The 20,029-nt window shown below is 41.1% G+C and overlaps 1 protein-coding gene across 1 annotated transcript in view; it reads right to left on the reverse strand.

Moving 5' to 3' along the window:
- The window catches only part of mmp2 (matrix metallopeptidase 2), a 30,045-nt gene extending 11,890 nt beyond the window's left edge, over positions 1-18,155 (reverse strand). Inside the window, exons 1-12 of the mRNA XM_084108903.1 lie at positions 18,094-18,155; positions 17,930-17,983; positions 17,319-17,763; positions 16,621-16,847; positions 10,793-10,941; positions 10,005-10,133; positions 9,743-9,916; positions 9,382-9,555; positions 7,827-8,000; positions 7,446-7,601; positions 7,137-7,263; positions 2,797-2,933 (exon numbers count right to left, since the gene is read on the reverse strand). Coding sequence (XP_083965029.1) covers positions 2,797-2,933; positions 7,137-7,263; positions 7,446-7,601; positions 7,827-8,000; positions 9,382-9,555; positions 9,743-9,916; positions 10,005-10,133; positions 10,793-10,941; positions 16,621-16,847; positions 17,319-17,471 — 1,600 coding nt within the window. The 5' untranslated portion in view covers positions 17,472-17,763; positions 17,930-17,983; positions 18,094-18,155. The remainder of the gene's footprint in view (positions 1-2,796; positions 2,934-7,136; positions 7,264-7,445; positions 7,602-7,826; positions 8,001-9,381; positions 9,556-9,742; positions 9,917-10,004; positions 10,134-10,792; positions 10,942-16,620; positions 16,848-17,318; positions 17,764-17,929; positions 17,984-18,093) is intronic.
- Between the last annotated feature and the right edge of the window lie 1,874 nt (positions 18,156-20,029).

The following is a 20,029-nucleotide window of genomic DNA, read 5'->3' on the forward strand; positions in this document are numbered from 1 at the left end:
AGGCATATATGCACCACCCACCACCATACACCGCAGCCTTGCAAGCGTTGCAGGAGAAGTATGGCCAGCCCAGGCAGCTTGTGCAATAAGAATTAGGTGGTATCATGAGTGGTCCACCGCTCAGAATTGGTGATACCAGTGCCTTCGATTCATTTGCCTTATCTTTGCAATCCCTGATGGGCATGCTGAGGACACTGGAGGGATAGTACGGATATGAGCTTATGTGGACCGTCTTCTAGGAAAGATGCCACCCGCTTACCGAGATGGCTTTGTAGAATACTGTTTAAGCCATGGTATCCTTCAAACACTCTCCCCGACTTAGCAGCTTGGTTACAAGCAAAGTCACAAGCAAAGCGTATCTCGAGCTGAGCTGCTGCCATGTTTCAGTTTGACACAACAAAGTCATCTGTAAAGAGTAAAGGCACTCCATATCATCGAGAGCGCTCAACACCTGTACTTCTGACATCTTAGAAAGCTGCCAAGCCCTCTGAACCGGCCCAGGCTAAAGCCATGTCCAAGCCAAAGCCCTACTGTCCACATTGCAATAACCAAGATCACTTTCTTAACTCCTGTGATAAATTCAAGAGGTTTACCACCACCCAGATCGTCACCTGGATCACAGAGTGTAAACGTTATTGGAAATGTGGTCAATTCGAAAGTGGCCCTATAAAGTCTGCAAAGAACTGCACCTTACTGTCCTACATGACTCTGTCAACGATACTTCAAGAGTGGTGCTTATGATGAGTTTGCCATCCACACAAATCTATCTTGACAGACCCAAACGCTCACAGAAAGTTATGCTTGAGGTTGTCAAAGTCCTCTTGCACAGTGGTGGCCAAACAATGGAAGCCCATGCTGTTCTAGATGACGGCTCTGAAAGAACCATCGTCCTTCCTGCAATAATACAACAGCTTGGGCTGAATGGACCTCCTTCTTCTTTGCAGACAATCCAACAAGGTCATACCAAACTTAAAGGGTCCAGTAACCTTGGAGGTTTCTCCCATCCCCAAACCCAGAGAGAGGTATGTCATTTGTAATGCTTTTACTGCCCCCAGTGGCAGCACTCCAGAAAGCATATCGCCACCTGAAAGTTCTACCCTTAAAGCCTGTAGACAAAGTCAAAACCTTACTCCTCAGGGTCTGATGTGCCACACCTCCTGACTCCTACAGTATACAGCCAGTGTGTAGAGGAGCCGAAGGTGGCCCCGTTGCCATATGTACCAAGCTTGGTTGGGTATTGCAAGGCCCAATGTGTCCGATTCAGCCCCCTAAAGGCCAGCAACAATGCCTGCATATTATGACAGCCCCAACACATGATGAGCTGTATCAACATGTGGAGCGCTCGTGGCAAATTGATACCTTGCCATACAATGAAAAGTTGATCACAAGATCAAAGCAATACCAACAATCCTATAACCTCTTGCAGTCTGCTACGATCAGAGTAGAAGTAAATGGTGTCCAACGATATGCTACCCCGCTACAAAGGCGTACTCCTATCTCCTTGCTCTATGCAGGCAAAGAGGCTGTGCTCCCAATGCCAATATAACACCAGAGGAGGAAGACAAGTCCACAGAGTCATGGTTCATTCCGCACCACATGGTGCATCATTAATGGGAAGGACCGAATAGTCTTCAACTGTTCCTTCCAGTACCATGGGCAAAACATAAATTAACAACTCCTTCCGGGGCTAACACTGGGACCATCTTTGCTAGGTGTCATACTGAGGTTCAGACAACATGCAGTTGCAGTGAGTGGGGACATAAAAGGTATATTCCACCAAGTACATTTGTTACCCGGTGACAAGTCGTTGCTGCGATTCATCTGGATGTACATGGATAGGGAGCTGACCCAGACCTCTACGAGTGGCAGGTACTTCCCTTTGGTACGACCTGCAGCCAGTGCTGCACCATTTATGCCCTTCAGTTTCATGCCCAGTTACACCAAGACACCATGGCTGGCTTAGCTGACATTGTGGAGAACTCATTCTACGTCGACAACTGTCTTCACAGTACTCCCGACCAAGGTGAGGCCAGAGCCATAATAGATGGGTTGCATCAGTCTTTGCTAAAGGGAGGCTTCGAGATCAGACAATGCCCGTGCAATATACCATCAGTTCTCAGACACCTTCCATCGGAAGCCAGATCAGCTAGTAGCGAGTGCTGGTTGTCTCAGAGTAGCACTGACATGCAAAAACCTACTCTCGGCCTACAATGGAATTGCCTCGATGACACCCTTGGGTATAAGAACCGCATAGCAGAGCCTGTTCAGCCCACCATGAGGAATCTGTACAAGACTTTGGCAAGCCAATTCGACCCCTTATGGGTTTTATAATCCCATTCACCATGAGGGCTAAGACTCTTATCCAGGATCTCTGGAAACACAACCTTAACTTGGATGACCCTATCAAACCCCTACATCTGCGTGAGAAATGGTCCATGTGGGTTGAGCAGTATCACCAGACTACAATTCCCTCTTATGTGCCTGGCAGTGCTGACACTCCTTCTACTGTTCGGGAGTTACGTGTCTTTTGTGGCGCTTCGGAGAGGGTATATGGTTCCGTGGCCTACCTTCGGATCACAGACGAGAGTGAGAAAGTCCATGTCATCTTTGTCCTAGCTCTATCTAGAGTGACTCCTCGTAAATGTCTATCTATGCCCCGCCTAGAGTAGTCCAGTATTCACCACCATTAATTTGCCCTGCTGGTATAGTGGATGAGTCTTAAAGTCACATGACTGTATGTGTCACCTGGTTCTTTTATTCTGCCTTTAGGAAACACGTCTGCATGTTCTGCATTACCTGCAAAGAAGACAGTCTTCTCCTCCAGAGGATTCTCATAAGCTGCATCAATCTTCTCTGGAAGTTCACTCCAGAATGTAGCCACCAGCATGGGGCCTGTCGGCTTCCTTCTGACATCAGCCGACCTGAAGAGGAATCTGTAACAGGAGAGTTTAGAGTTAGACAAAGAAGAGAAAGAAAAAGAAAATGGCAACACTATATTTGTGCACATAAAAAAAGGTAAAAAGAAAAAGAGCAAATGAGGGAGAGAAGGGAGAAGAGATGAGAACGAGATAAGCAAGTAAGATGGAAAGAAGAGCCTGTGCCACAATCTAGCTACAATGAGGTGATTCACTGAGCAGATGTTTCTTATTATGTTTGAAGATTTAAGAGGCAATTGGACATGTCCAAACTTGCCTGCTGCCCCAGAATAAACCACAAAAACAATACCAACCAACCCAGAACTCTTTCCACTGACCTATTTTTCAAAAGGCCAAAACATTTCAGCCCCAGAGGAGAAGACAGAGAACTCAGAGACTACAGCTCACTAGAGTGAAGTGCAGCTTCTATGAGAAGCACACAGCTGTCTGGCAGCAATTATTTTACACTATGTTAAACTTATGTAACTTTTGGCCCTCTAGCAGTTAAAAAACAAAATGCATTTTGCGTAAGAACTTTGTTTTGGTTGTGCTTCGGCTCTGCGTGACTGTGCGAATGAAAATAGCGATTCTACAGCTCATAAATATTAGGTTTAATTCACTATTAGGTTTAAAAGAGTTTAGATGTAAAGGATCTCAAGCTGACTAGCTGAAGACATTACAGTAGATATACTTATTAATTGAAATGGTGCTTCCTTGAAAATAAATTCCAGCAGAGCTCTGTAACAGTTCTCGTCATCTCCGAAAAGCCAATGCCAATGTTGATTCTCGTTTTATTACGACCTCTGTCGCATTCTCTTTTGCCAACAGACTCTCTTCTGTTTGACTTTTTTAAGACAGGTGATTCCCCGTGGGTTCCAGATTCAAGCAGTTCTCTGTCAACCTTTCTCGCTCGTCGTGACAACTAACCTATGCCACTCCCATATGCGTCAGAGTAGCCGGAGCAACTTTTCTCTATTTACGGATATGACAAGACACGCACAGATGACACAAGCATCCCACTTTGTCTAAAATATATACTTATAACGAGCTTACCATAGTGAATCAGGGTAAGACAAAAACACGTTTTGGACTCATTGTTTGAATTGCACATAGGGCCCTATCATACACCCGCCACAATGCAGCGCCGAGCGCGACACAACAGTTTTTTTGCTAGTTTCAGTCCGACACAGTTATCATTTTCACGTCCTGTTGTTTAAATAGCAAATGCATTTGCGCCCATTTGTGCGCCCATGGGCATGCTGGTCTGAAAACGAGTTATGCTCAGGCGCATTGTTGGCGCGTTGCTAATTTAAGGCAACTGAAAGACTGCAAAATTTTTAAAGAGCGCGTTAGTAATGTTCGGGGTACACAGCGCGCGTCCACTCTGCTTATTACACACACAGGGACGCACAGCAGCACACAAACATGCCAAATATTACAAATAAAAGGATTACAATGTAAAAGATTAATATTGTGTACATAGAGATATGATGGAATCCGGCTTGTCCTGTAGATGGTCTGCTTGCACGCTTTAACCTCGTGCACGAGCAGATCCGTTTGTGCTCTGGAGACGCGTTCAGTTTTTCCGCTTGAAAAAAGCAATTTGCCATGGCGCAAGCACAACTGGCTTTTAAAGGGGATGGGAGATAAGACTCTGGTTGGTTTATTTCACGTTATGCCCAAAACACACCCATCACTCATTAAGAGAATAGTGACAACCCTTTTAGACCATGTCGTTAAACTAGCAAAAGTGGATTCGGACACATCCTAAGTGATCTTGCGCCTTGTGCTTTAGACCATGTGCTTAGATCGTTAAAATAGGGCCCATAGTGCAACTTTAAGATCACAGAACTAGGTTAGAGTTAAACTGTAATCAAGCATTTTGCCCCAAAGCTTCACTTTTTCAGCTGCAAACACTTCTGAACATCCCTCCCTTCTCTGTCTATGCAATTAAACATGTTATAACAGAACACTCTTGTAGTTAAAACACTAGTTGAGTTCAGCTCTTGTTTAAAGCTGTGAACGAAACAATATGAGACAAAGAATTCATTTTACCAAATGCCTCAGATGTGGCTCATAAATCTGAGCCAAAGATTAGATAAAATAAAGACTTTCTGGTGCAGCTGAATAAACAAAACATTAGTGAACCTTTTGGGGGTGCGCTCTCTGGCCTTACTCTATTCTCTCTTTTCCTCCCTCTTTCTCTGTTGAATGGCTTAAACAGCTGTCACATTTATCCAGCTGGGTGAATATCTGAGATCTCAAGTCATCTTGCCCACATAGTAAAGTGAGACTTTCAGCTCCAGGGATCCTCAGATTCACAGAATTACCCTCTAATTTGATCATAACTCTATGATAATGACATTTCCACTGCTGAACTGTTTGACTCCTAGCTTGCACAGACATATTCATCAGCAAAAATATGGAGAGAGGTTCAGACATTTGGGGAAGATTGACTTTTAGGCCGAACTCCCATAGGCAGAAACCAACAGAAATCCCAAAATACAATACTATATCAATAATTGGATTGTGTATTTTACTATGAATGAGACTTTTACTTTTTTAATAGCATTCAGCATTTATTTTTATAAATCCAGAAGACTTAAAATTCAAATAATAATTTATATAACAATAAACTCATTTAGATACTATTTATTTAAAATAAATACACAAACAAATAAACAAAATACTTTTGGATAAAATCCTTTGGTAAAATTAATAAATGTAAACATTGTGAAATGAGGAAAAAATATTGAGAATATAACATTTTTCCCTCATCTCCAATTACTGCCTTAGAAAGAAACAGGACTGTAAAGATAACGGAAACTCATTTGTATATATAGTGTATAACTGTATTTTATACATGTTTTATGCATAGAAGATACATAAAGGGTTCTTTAATGAATTACAATAATCAATTGAAATCTTTATCTTTATTTAGATTTATGGAATGAACATGATCTGGATCCTTTGGATTCGTTTTTCAGGATCTTGCTTAGAGGCAATAAGAGCCCACTGAGTTCTATACAGACATACACTCATACCCATACTATGTGTGTGTGGTCCTGTGATCTCTGTGAATGCATAGCAGGCAGCTTTAAAACTGGAGTTGTGCGTAGGATAGTGGGTGGCTCTTTTTCGTTCCAGAGGTCCTGATCCATGAGCATGTTAATGAAAATCTTTGACAGCACTCTTTATATTCTCCATATATTTGCTTTGGATTCCCCTCCAAAATGTTATAATTTATGATGCTTACCTCTGATTATCTGAGTAGTAAGTGTAGAGAATGAATTGAAAAGTTATAAATTGGCTTTAAAGCAAATCAAACAGTAAATGATACTTAAATGCATGTAATACTAACATGTGTGTGAATTTATTTAGGTTGTTTCTTAGGCACCCACACATTAAAAGGGTTAACCCAATAAATGTAAATGCTGTTTAAATACTGTTAAATACTTGTCAAGTTTTAAGTCTCCTAAAGAAAAACAATTAAAATAAAGTCTGTACACGTCTGTAGTCAGCAATGTGGAAACTGTCATGATCATGTAATACATTAAAGCAGTCAGCAATTTTAGGATATGATGATATGGTAGGACCCATGATATGGTAATGTTTGTGCTGAGGTATTTTGATTTTGGGATGTGGGATCAGATCTGTGGACTTTCCCTTTTCTATCCAGTCTCACCACCACCACCACCACACTTACTTTGTTTGAATTCTGAACTAACAATGTGGCTAAAGCATCAGCATGATTATTCTCCTGTTTAAATCGTCATCCTGTTATTCCAACCACTATAAAGAAATTACTCCTATCCATAATGATTATAAAAAGATATCTGAAGTTTTTTTAATAGGCAGATAAACTGGGTCATGAAGTTTTCTCCAGATGGCCATGGGGCCATTTCCTGTGCATGCAAGTAGAAAGATTTTAAAACCACTGAAAACAGATGAATTGAGCATTCCTTGCCAAATGAAACGCTCAAATGAAATAACTGCTACCCACAGTTGTGTGCCTGGTATTTGCTGCCGTGAATCATGATGTTCTCTTTGATCGGTCAAATGATTGCATAGATGTTTTGTGGACAAAAAGCCAAAAGCAAGCAGTATTGTGATCCTGCCTGAATATTCCAAAATGTGCTTTCCTTGTTATTTTCTGTTATTAGATTAATGTGAAAATTCTATTCAAGAGTCTCTTTGAATTGGGTGTCCTTAATTAATTACCTGTCCTTAAAGAAGAAGATCTCTCCTCTGATTTGGGCTACAGCATCAAATATGATGTTTTCATTACATACATCCATTGGCGTGACCGGTGGAATGTGAGGGGGCAATGGTTTGTCTGTTGGCTCACCTGTACAGAGAGAAGTGTTAAGATGAATAAAGAAGACAAAGATAATCTTTCAAATTCGATTATAACTATCCCAAAATCAGAAGAAAATGTATTATGAACATTATGCAAGTAATAAAATACATTAAACAAATGATTAGTTGCAGCTAATCATATGATTATCATCTTCAACACTTGCCACTCACCATAGAGCTCCTGGATGCCTTTAACGTCATCATTAGACAAACTTAAGGTTTTGGTGAATGTGTAGATAGGAGCCATGAGAGCTCCAGGGTCCTCAGAGTGCTCCAAACCCAGGGCATGACCAAACTCATGGGCCGCCACCAGGAATAGACTGTAGCCTGAGAAAAAAAGAGAGAGATTTATTAATCTGGCCATAAAAAGTATAGCATCACAACATGACTCAGTAAGCTATAGAAAAGAAAGAGACAGAGACAGGAAGTGACTGGGTGTGAGAGCAAAAAATTACGTTTTTCTTTGTGCCATCACAAGAACAGAATATTTTTGGTGAGCTAGACATTACATAAACAATGACACACAAGGATCAAAAAATATCTCAATGCCACCTTGGTCAGGACAGAAACCCCACTTGCGGTCGTCATCAAAGCTTTTGGTCACAGCGCACCACATCTTCCCATCACTGCGTCCCGACGTGGTGCAGGAGTCGTATGTGTTGCCCAGAAATTTAAAGGGGAAGACACAGGGTGCACCTTCTGAATTTCCTCCGACTGTTGACATTGCTGTGTCATTAAAATAAATACAAAATGTGGAGGGTTTAAAAAGTATGATTCACAATTGATTTTAAGCATTCTAAACATTTAAAAAGAGCCAGAGTTTGTGACAGCTCTTGATTAGAACTAACTAACTAACTAACTAACTAAATAAATAAATAAATAAAATAACAACAGTGCTGAACAACAACAACTGAGATAATAAGAGAGGCAAAATAAGCATAGATAACTGTTGCCATTAAGTATGTATCTGTTTTTCAAATATGATGTCACAAGCTATAACACAAGCTGCAACTAGTGGTAAACCCACATATTAGATCATGCCTTTTGAACCTAAAGAAAAACTACAGGACTGGAGCTTAGAGAAGCATTAGGGAGGAGTCCGTCTCAATTACACAGACTCAACAGTCTGAATCACACTGACTTAGACTCAAAATGAAGGTCACACCAGTTTCATGGCATAAACAGAGCTGTGTTTTGTTAAAGTTCAGCTAAAGTATGGGACTGTGGTCCAAAGCTCCAATTTAAAGTGATGGCTTGCATCACACTGGACTTGTTTTTCTGACTCTTTTATTCAGCGCACACACTTATATACAAAAAGGAAGAGAGGGCTGCATTCCCAGGGAATTACAACCAGATGAGGATTTCTGTGGTTCTGGCTTGCTTATGCCAGATCAGTAACACAATGGAAAATATCCCGTAATAAGAAGAGAAACTTTTAGTCTTCTGGAAACTAAAGAGACTGACCTTAAAAACCAAATATATAAACCGATACATCGCTGATTTGAAGTCTCTGCAATATTATTGTGTGTCCACTTGGATGAATGGTGAAACATCTTGAGCAACATCTAAACATCTGTTGTTTTACATAAGTGTTTTTCCTTGCCACTGTCCCATTTGGCTTGCTTGCTGTGAGGTTTGTAAGGCACTATTCTTTGTAAAGCTGTTTGGAAGAGTATCCATTACGAAATTGAATTGTACATTCCACATTTAATTGAACAGAAACAAACAACCTGACTAGAACATATGACATGGGCAACTATAAATCTTCACACGTATACAGTGTCAACTACTTTACTGACATAACATACACTACCGTTCAGTAAGATTTAAAAAATGTTTTTGAACCAAGTTTGCATTTATTTGACCATCCATACAGTAAAAACAGTAACATTGTGAAATATTATTGCAATTTAACATAACCATTGTATTTTAATGCAATAAAATGTTATTTATTTCTGTGATGAAAAGTATTAATTTCTTTAAAAAAAAATAAAAAAATACATACAGACCCCCAAACTTTTGAACGGTAGAGTAAGTTAGATTTATTTTTGTTTTTCAAAGAAATGAAAATTAATATTGCTCAGGATTTAGAAACTTATAGACTGACCTGTCTCAGGACAGAATCCATAAGACTTGTCACGGTCATAATCTTCAGTGGTGGCACACCAACGGTACCCATCATCCCTGCCTGAGGTGGTGCAGCTATCATATTTATCGCCCTGGAAAGTGAATGGGAACTTACAAGGTGCTCCATCTGCATTTCCACCCAAGGTGAACAAGACTGCAACACAGGAAGGAACACAATACTCAAGGAGTCAGTGATTTGAACATACAGTATTACAGTATGATATGAGTCATTTCTTCCCCAAATTATATCTGAGCAGTAACTGCCTGAACTTTGCATCACTTTCGATAGGAACAGTCTCAAATTTTACTGTAACGTAAAACTTAGCACAAAAGGTACTCACGCTCATGAGGACAGAAGCCATACTTTCCATCTTCATCAAAGTTGTATGTGGTAGAGCACCAAAGGAACCCATCATCTCGACCCTGAGAGGTACAGCTGGTGTACTCTTTATCCATGAACAAGAATGGAAACTTACAAAACTCCCCCTCAGCATTACCGTACTTCACCTTTACCACTACATCAAGAGGGAGAGAGAGGAAAGAGCTCATTATTCTTATGACATTTGATGAACAAATTCAGTAATTATCTTTCAATTGAGATACCTTGTCCTTCTCCTAATGTCCACAGCTCATCATCATCAAAGTGAGAATCTCCTCCAATACCAGGCCCAGGGGCGAAGGCATGAGCCAGCAGACCATCCTTCCCATCAAATGGGTAACCATCACCATGTTCTACAGAAAATGCAACACATTTAAAAGGTTAGTTCACCTCCCCACACACCACTAAAAAAGACTGCATTTAATCTGTTCATCAAATACAGTGATCGTGTCTCTTCAGACAATTTGGACTAAACTGCTCAATTCATATGGATTAGTTTTACAATCCTTTTTGAACTTTTTGAAGTGTCAAAGTGGTAGTTGCGTAGAGGGACAGTGTCAATGGAGGGACAGAAATCTTGTTTTTGAAGATGAAATAAATACTTGGAACGACATGAGGGTGAGTAAATGATGACAGAATTTCCATTTTGGGTAAACTAACCCTTTAACTCAAATATCAGTTTAAATCCAATACACCAGGGTTAGTTTTCTTGAGATTTTGTCCACAATTTGTCATTTACAGCCTGCTCAGAAAACATTTACAATGTGACAATTTTCATACTGCTGGTCTTTTTTAGTAATTGCCTTGTGCAGTCATGACAGCATTTCCAAAGACCACAATGTAAATCAATCTCTGTTCTAAGAAGCTTTATACTAAAGATTTTCCAGAATGACTGTGGTTAGTATGTGACTTAGTATTTAAAAAATGTAAGAGCTTTCAATCCTGGGTGATTAAGGAGAAAATTCCCACCACAGTAGTTTAGAAACTTTTATACAGAAGCTTTCTGGAATACCATTTCGGCCAAAGTTAATCATGATGTCAGCTTCTCCATCCATGATCCTGGTGAAGTTCAGAGGTGTGACATCACTCCAGACTTTAAATGCACGATAGAAAGCATCATCAATTGTTTCCTCGTCCAGATCCGGGGTGTGCCCTAAGATCCTGTAGAAGAAGGAAACAATATAGTCTTCTTTTATAACTATACTCCCAATTGATTATTCCATATTTTCTAGAAATACATATATATTTAATCATCTATATGTATTTATCATTGCCCATTTATGTAATATTTGAATATCTCTAAGTTATTAATTTACAGAACTAATTATCATATTATTATTATAGTAGGTCTGCATGTACTGCATTTGCCTTTTGTCCTCAGAGTGGCTCAAGAATGCATCAGGTTATAAGACCAGACAAAAACTCTCAGAAGTTATGTCGTGTTCCATAATGGCATTGTCAAACTCAAATGAGTATTATATGCGGTAAACCTTTGGATGCACGGAGAGAAATGTTTCCTATGCTTATTTTTTTCCCCATTATAAAATAGATATATCTTTCTTCATCACAAAGAAACATGAGGATGCTGAGGATCCAACCATTAGTGCCAGCTCAATCCAATAATCATCAAGCTATTACGGATCACTCACACACAGCGATCAAGGGACAGCTGGTTACCCTGATCACCCGCTGGTTTGCAGCATGGTCTGCTTTTTCTCTTAAGGAGAGAGGCCAAATTTGCTCCGCTTCAAACCAAAACCAGGACTGTCAAATCCAAACCTGTTCTGGCATTACAAGGCAGCTTGAAATGGTCCATACAGAAAAATGGAGCAACATCATACAAATCTGGGAAGTGCAAAAAAACCCTAAAAACTAAAAAGGCTAAAAATCATTAGGAGAGTCTTCAAAGCTCTCCGATAGTCCCAGAACAGCATGGGGTGAAACACAGTTATGCTGACCACCCTGAAAGATACTGGCACTGACAGAAAGCCATTTAAATTGTACAATGACAACAAGGAATCTTCCACGCAGCCTTCATAAAAATAAAATAAAATAAAAAAATCAACAAGAGCACAAGGCAGTTGTTTCACAACTTCATGAAACAATTAATGTTCTTTGGAGGTGCACACTTATCAAAGCAACTAGCAAATGCTAACTGTGTTCATGGCGATTATCTCAAACATATTCAGTACTAAAATTATGCTATTTCCTAGTGCCAAACCACGGCACAATATACAAGTACACTACAGCAACTTGCAAAATAGTGCAGCTATGGACCTTAGTCACAGTAGGCCTTGTTTAATTTTACATGAATGAAAAGAAAGCTGTAAGGGATAGAAATACAGTCTGTTCAGCTGATGAAACACTGAAAATATGTTCTTCCAAAAAAATTCCAGTGAAAAAAAAACAACAACACGAGATGTGAAATTTAGGCATGACCTTAATACAGCACAACATGTTGAACACTGACATACTGAAGGGAATATCCAGAGTTTTGAAACTGAAAACGTACTCGGTTACTTACATAACCTTGGTTCCCTGAGAGTAAGGGAACGAGTATTGCGTAGCTAAACGCTATGGGAAAACTCCTTTTCTTGAGAATATTGAAGCCTTTATTTTAAAGCGCAGTGCAGCTACACAGAGCAGAGCAGACTAGCGCGCTCATTGGCTGTGCTGCGGGAACTGCACGAACCTATGGCCATTTCGCCATAGGAATCAGGTTTAAATCGACTGAAGCTACAGCACCTGTACCAAGCGTAATAGCACAGCAGGGTACGCAATACTCGTTCCCTTACTCTCAGGGAACCGAGGTTACGTTAGTAACCGAGTATGTTCCCTTTCGAGAACGGTCTCTCGTATTGCGTAGCTATACTCTATGGGAACCCATTTTAAAACGCTGTGCTATCAGCTTAACACTTCGCCCTTAACTATCACCTAGGGCTCGAAGCCCAAGGTTAATAGTAGAGTTAAAGTCAAATCCAATGGGGGCCAGACATGTTGGGCCCCACAGAGGGGTAATAAAAAGGCTTGGGCTCCCTCGAGCCCAAGGCCTTTATACAGAAAGAACTTGAGCCTGCAGAGCAGGAACCTCTAAGTTATAAAATCTTACAAATGTGGACGACGAGGACCAGCCGGCCTCCGCACAGATGTCTTCAATTGGTATACCACTGGACCAGGCCCAAGATGAGGCTATGCCTCTCGTGGAATGAGCTCTAACGCCAATGGGGCAAGGAAGATCCATAGAAGCGCAGGCTAAAGCGATAGCGTCTACTATCCATTGTGATAGTCTCTGCTTGGTGACTGGTCCCCGAAGCATATGAAGAGCTGTTCTGACTGTCTGAACGGGGCAGAGCGCTCTAAATAGACTCTAAGGGCCTAACTTGCAGGTTGTTCGACCTGAGACCACCCTGGTGATTTATATAGGATACCACTGATATATTGTCCGTCTGGACCCAGACGTGGTGCCCCGCCAGGTTTGGGAGGAAGGCTTTTAAGGCCAGAAAAAAATGCTCTCATTTCGAGGCAGTTGATATGTAAGCGCCTTTCCAGGCTCGACCAGAGGCCGGAAACGGGCCTGCCCTCGAGAAGGGCTCCCCAACCTAGGTTGGAGGCGTCTGTTGAAATCACCTTCCTCCTCGAGACCATTCCCATGTTCATGCCCGATTGGTACCAGTCGGCTACCTTCCAAGGAGCCAGAGCTCTGATAAAGCCGTGGTTCACTTTGATGCGCAAGTGGCCTGAACACCACGCATGAACCGGTACTCGGGGCTTTAGCCAGTGCTGCAGGGGACGCATGTGCAGTAGGTCCAGTTGGAGTACTGACGATGCTGAGGCCATAAGGCCCAGAATCCTCTGAAATGTTCTGAGGGGCGTGTAAGAGCCCACCCTGAACGAAGCTGCTAGCTGTTTAATGGAGAGAGCACGGTCTGGCATGAGCCATGCTCTCATCTGAACCGAGTCGATAACTGTTCCCAGGAAGGTTACACTTTGGCTGGGAGACAGTACACTCTAGGAAAAATTGATCCTGAGCCCAAGGCATTGCAAATGGCTGAAAAGCCAGGATCTGTGGGTCAATAATTTGGACTCCGATTGGGCCAGAATGAGCCAATCGTCGAGGTAATTCAGAATGCGCATTTCCCGCTGTCTCAGGGGGGAAAGAGCTGCGTCCATGTACTTCGTAAATGTACAAAGTGCCAGAGACAGGCCGAATGGCAGAACTGTGTATTGATAAGCCTGCCCCTCGAAGGCGAATCTCAAGAATGGCCTGTGATGGGGGGCTATCTGGATATGAAAGTAAGCTTCTTTCAGATCCACTGACAAAAAACAATCCCTTCGAATTTGCGCAAGGATTTGTTTGGTTGTCAACATCCTGAATGGCCGTCTCATGAGGGCCTTGATCAGGTGTCTGAGGTCTAGGATGGGCCTGAGGCCGCCATCCTTCTTTGGAACAAGGAAGTGGCGGTGGTAAAAGCCTGACTCGCTCAGTGACAGGGGAACAGTTTCTACAGCTCCTTTTGCCTCCTTTTTTGATACTTCGGTGCGAAGGACGTAAGCCACGCTGCTTCTCACCGTCGTCTCGACCACGGCGCGAAAGCGCGGGGGTCTGCGAGCGAATTGGAGCGAGTAACCTCATTTTATTGTGTTCATTACCCATTCTGACACATCGGGGATGGCTGCCCAGGCCTCGGCCCAATTGGCTAGGGGTTGAATGAAGTCTGGGGGCGGGCCACCATGCAAATGGGACCCAGCCACCCAGATGTTGTGATTTTTGGAAAATGCTCTTTTTGTGCTCTATTTGGGTCGCTGATAAAACAGCTTTTGTTTGCAGGGGTGCATGTTTTAGAACGGGCCCATTGACTGCAGTATGAACATCTCCAGTTGCCTGAACTGAAGAGGGGACTGGAAGAAGTGTGCAAGCTCTTTTTGAGGGTGGTCCAGCCGCAGCGGGACTCAAACCCTCCCTTTTCCTTCCTGTCGTGCGACTAGGAAAGCTTTCGAGGCTCAGGGTCCAAGACAATTTTGGGTCGGGGCCCCTGATGCTCCAAAAACGAGTAGCTCTTTGCTGGCTGAGAGGGCGGTACTTTCTTGTGGCGGCCCAAGGCCGAACTGGAGTGTTTCAGCAAGAAGTGATGCATGGCCTGCGACGCCTTCTGTGCTTTGGTGAAGCGCTCGGAGAAGCCCTTCACAACAGGACCGAAGAGGCCAGAGTTAGAGACTGGAGAGTCTAGAAAAGCAGTCTTGTCTGCGTCCTTAATCTCCGTCAGGTTAAGCCAGAGGTGGTGCTCTAGCACAATCAAACTGGCCATTCTCCTTCCAATTGCCTGTCAACGGTGGAGAGCGTTGCAGAGGTGGATGTTCTCAGGTGGGCCGAGTAGGGGGCGTGCCATGATTTAGTCAGCCTGTCGTGTACCTACGGCACTGGTCATGCAGAGGGGCTCTGCATGAAGCACAATCCGAACGCAGCATTTGAAACAACGCAGGTGTTTTGAAATTTGCTCTTTTAACAGCGTGTCACGGCGGCGAACACACTGTAATCGCTCGTTTCGCTGCTGGGGCTCGTTGAGGGCGAAGGCTTCTCAGCAGGAGAAAACAGCAAAGTGAAGAGTTCGCTGAAGGAGATAAAATCTGATTCCTATGGCGAAATGGCCTGCTTATATAGCCTGAAGCCACGCCCATTCTGGCGGGCTTCAGCACGTGCAAGGCGCGAAGCACCATGATTGGTTTGCGCACATCGCCCGCTTCGCCATAGGTTCGTGCAGTTCCCGCAGCACAGCCAATGAGTGCGCTAGTCTGCTCTGCTCTGTGTTTGCTGTGTGCAGCTGCACTGCGTTTTAAAATAAAGGCTTCAATAATCTCGAGAAAAGGAGTTTTCCCATAGTGTATAGCTATGCAATACGAGAGACCGTTCTCGAAAGGGAACCAACTGTAACAGAGTCAGAGTTTATTACAGTGTTTACAAGTAGGTTGTAAGTATGTTGTAACGGTCCACATAATGTATAGAACGGCAAACTATTAAGCAATGATGTAATGTCTGTGATGCCATTTTTATTACAATTATTACTGACATTAGTTGTAATATTAATATTACAACTTAATATTAATATTAATATTAATTAACTTAACTTAATATTAATTATTGCTTATTAAACTCAGCCTCTAAATAAATTTCTCTAAAGATGGTGACAAAGGCTCAAAATACTAAATCTAAATATCTGTTAAATTAGCTGATGCTGGCAGAAAATCTAAATCTGAACCCTTTCTTCCATAAATCTGTATACGGGGTCAGCAATCTTTTTTTTACAGGTAGAACAACATAGTTGTGGTTATGACTCATTAAACAGAAACACTGTCAGGACATGTAGGCCAGTAAATATCCTCAAGATCCCAACTCAGTCCTTCTTTTTGTTACAATGAACTGTTGACCACTTGTATTATTTCTGATTACTTGCCAATTCCTTCATTGATAGCAAGTATTCAAGCAAAGGCCAAACTTTTCTCTCATTACCTGTAGTCAGCACAACTTTATAACCAAATAAATTTAGATTTGTTGTTCCACCTCCAACATAGCCACAAAGGTCCCGCTGGGAACATTCTTGAAAGATATGTTGATTTTGCTCTCTGTATTTTTGACTGGCTTCCTGACTCACAAAAAAATATTCCTTACTGTACAAAAATGGTTTCTTTTTAAAATCTTTTTAGTTAGCACTCTCACGCGGACTCTCATGCGAATACACATTGAATAACTGGTCTTAAAAGAATTGTGATTTTTTTTTAAAAAGGATTAGAGTGACTGACAAAGAGTGGGGAGCATTTGCTCAGCACTGTCTGAAGTAAACACACCTGTAAGTAATGTTTTTCTGTCCCCACTTGGGCTTCCTGTGAAAGAAATTGTAATTGGCCACATCAGGAACTCCACATCGTGGTTTCTTCATGATCTCTACTGTCTTCTGATCAATATCCCCTGTCTCTGGTAAAGCAAAAAACTTCTGCATCTTCTTCAGTGTGTCCTTCAACACCATCAGATTACACCTGTCTTTTGGGCAGCCATAGAACTTATTTAAGTAGTGCTGTGAAAAAGTCGAAGGAGGGTACAATGAAAGATGGGAGAGAGAGAGAGAGAGAGAGAGAGAGAGAGAGAGAAAGAGAGAGAGAGAGAAAGAGAGAGAGAGAGAGAGAGAGAGAGAGAGAGAGTCAACTTAACTGGAATTGTTTACCACATTCCACATTTTCCAACTACCATGTCAACCTGTGTTCTTGAGTTTTAAATTTTCCACATATTCTAACAGTAAAAAATGCTAAAAGTTAAATACTGCACAAATACTTCAAATAATAAAATTGTGTTAATATTAGTAAAGTTCTAAGGGAAAATTACAAACAAAAAAATATTAATATCATTTTTAAATAGTAAATCTCTTAATTGTTTCTTTTGTTAAGGAAAATTATGTTATAGGCCTGTCCGTAACAAATAATAAACTTCAGCTACTGCTAACGAAATTCTAACTTATTTAATTATTGCAGTGAAGCAAAAGTACACTCACCAGGGCCACTTCTTTGTCTGTGTGAGAAGTATCATCGCCTGGGAACTTTATGATGGGTGAGGGCGCAGCAAAAGTTAGCAGGGAAGCAAGAAACTGTAAGAGGAAAACTTTAAGGACAATATGCCTACAGCTGAAAAACTTAAAGCACGTCATTTTGGTCCGGTTCCTTGGTGTCCTTTTGTTGAAAATAAGGTGGCGAACAGGACTTTACGACGTGTTCTCCAAGCTCCACGTTTCTCCGACTGCACTGCAAATTTTCTTTCTTTTCCTCAGCGACACATCCTGCTTTCGTGGTCTGTGGAATAGGTTCTGCTTGCACACGCACTTTTCTGATGCTGGGACTTGAGCTAGGACTGCGCAGCCTCCAGATCCAAGAATTTGGGAGAGCAAGTGAAATAGGAGACGCCAGCGAGAAGGAGCGAGCAGAGATGTGTGTGCGCGCACCCTGGAAACACTCAAAGAAAGGCTTAAGTTGGAGATTTATGTTTAAGTTTGACCATTTGGTTTTAAACACTTCAAATTGGATTCTTAACCCTGAAATGCACCGTTTACATTTTAACCTGGGTTAATAATTAACCCTTGGTTATTCTCAAGAGACATTGTAAGCTTACCGCTCTTATATTACGAGGTCAACGTTGGACGAATAGTGGCGATGGGCACGCGACCTGTTTTAATGACGAAGAGTTAATAGTTTATTTAATATCCTAATAATAATAATAATAATAATAAACTATTTAATGATAAACTGTATTGGTACAAAAGTCGCAATTTTTACCCTCTGTCCTGAAGGGGCGTTCATACCGAAAGCGATTTACGACTAGCCTACACATTCACTGCAAATGTTTCTCGAGCAGCAAATCAGCATATTAGAATGATTTCTGAACTGAAGTCTGGAGTAGCCTAATGAAGCGGAAAATTCAGCTTAGATCACAAGAATAAATTACCTTTTACAATATATTCACATAGAAAACAGCTATTTTAAATTGTAATACTATTTCACAATATTACTGTTTTAATGTTTTTTTATTTTTATTAAATAAATGCAGTCTTGGTAAGCAGAAGATACTTCTTTCAAAAATATTAAACAACTGTAATGTTTCAAAACTTTTGATATTTTCTTATTCTGTGATAAAAATAAATAAATAATAAGTTGTATAAAATCTATGAGGACTTCATGCACAAGAGTGTGTAGTACGAACCAATCATAACATTTTCAAAATATAGTAAAACATATTATAGGCTAGATATTAATGGTTATTGTTCAGCAGTGTATTTGATTTTTTTTTTTTTTTACAGAATTAAAACCAAGAGATTAGATAAAACATTAGACAAAGGTCAGATAAAAAAGGGTATTAGCCTACACCTGACATTTCTGTCCCCCTCACTTCTAAAATCATGGCTTACGCCCCTGCCAAGTTGGCATCTTTTCAGTAGCCATGACGGCGCCCATATTCTCCTCCTCCATATTCGCTCTCCTCCTCTTCTTATCGGATTGGTGAAATCGCACAATCTGTTGCAAGAGTTAGCGATTTACGATGACAGACACAACCTCATCGTGCATGTGACAAAATTGAATGGTGACGACACAGGAGGGACTATGAGAATACAGAAAGTGATTTACCGCTAGTATTGGCTATATGGGGAGGCTGCAGACCTGGAGCCAGTAGATACGGCCCAGGCAGTTTTACGCCCCTGTTGTTCCTCGTGAGTCCAGTAGGGGGAGAGGAATATACGGAGAAATAATAAGCGCACAGAAGACTATTTGAAGAGTTCAGATGCAAAAGCCTCTAAGTGCCATCTGAAATTTTCTTCTGGAACGATCATTTTTATAAAGCTTGTATATTTAAGTTAAGTAATTTCACTTAAATGACAATTCATAGGTAATTTGCATTGCCATTTAAGTGAAATTATTGAACTTAAATATACAACCTTGATAAAAATTATCATTCTAGAAGATAATTTCAGATGGCACTTAGAGGCTTTTGCATCTGAACTCTTCATTTGTTCTTGTGAATTGAAAAAATAATACACATAGTTGGATCAGATGGACAAAGTAATGATATATGACCTAGGCCTACAGTAGAAAAGTTATATTCACCATAGGTTTTTATATAGGAGACTGAGTGAAATATGTTGTTGTGAATTTATATAAAGTTACATTAAGACATTAACCATATTTGGCCCATTAGATATAGCCTACATACCGTGTAATCATATGGATCCTCGATGAAATATCTGCTGTACTATTCACTATTGGTCGTCATACAGCAACAAAACAGTGTCCTACATAGCATTTTATGAAGACAAACACAATTGATCCCTTTTCTAAAATTCCAAGGGCCATTTAGAAGAAAGAGACAATATTGTTGTTCACAAAAAAGTTATTTATTAACACCATTTATGAATTAGGATGACTCCCCTATGGCTTGCCACTCTTCTTTAACTGTTTTTCTATCCTCCAGTCAAAGTGCTCCCACTCACTGATGAAAATAAAATTAAAATTAAACAAATTAAAAAGGACATCCATGGTGAATTTGAACCTGTCACTGTGGGTGAGTGTGGGTGTGCGGTCCATAATTGATGACAGGTGAGTGTGGATTGCATCAATTTGCTCCTGATCTTCAATGTGCAATGGCACAGGCACTGTCTTGGTGGAACACTTGGAAAAAGTGTCAAGCCACTTTGTTTTATTTTGGCCACTAATGACTGTG

The sequence above is a fragment of the Abramis brama genome (assembly GCF_963993115.1).
Source record: "Abramis brama genome assembly, chromosome: 3".
In the NCBI taxonomy this organism is placed as follows: domain Eukaryota; kingdom Metazoa; phylum Chordata; class Actinopteri; order Cypriniformes; family Leuciscidae; genus Abramis; species Abramis brama.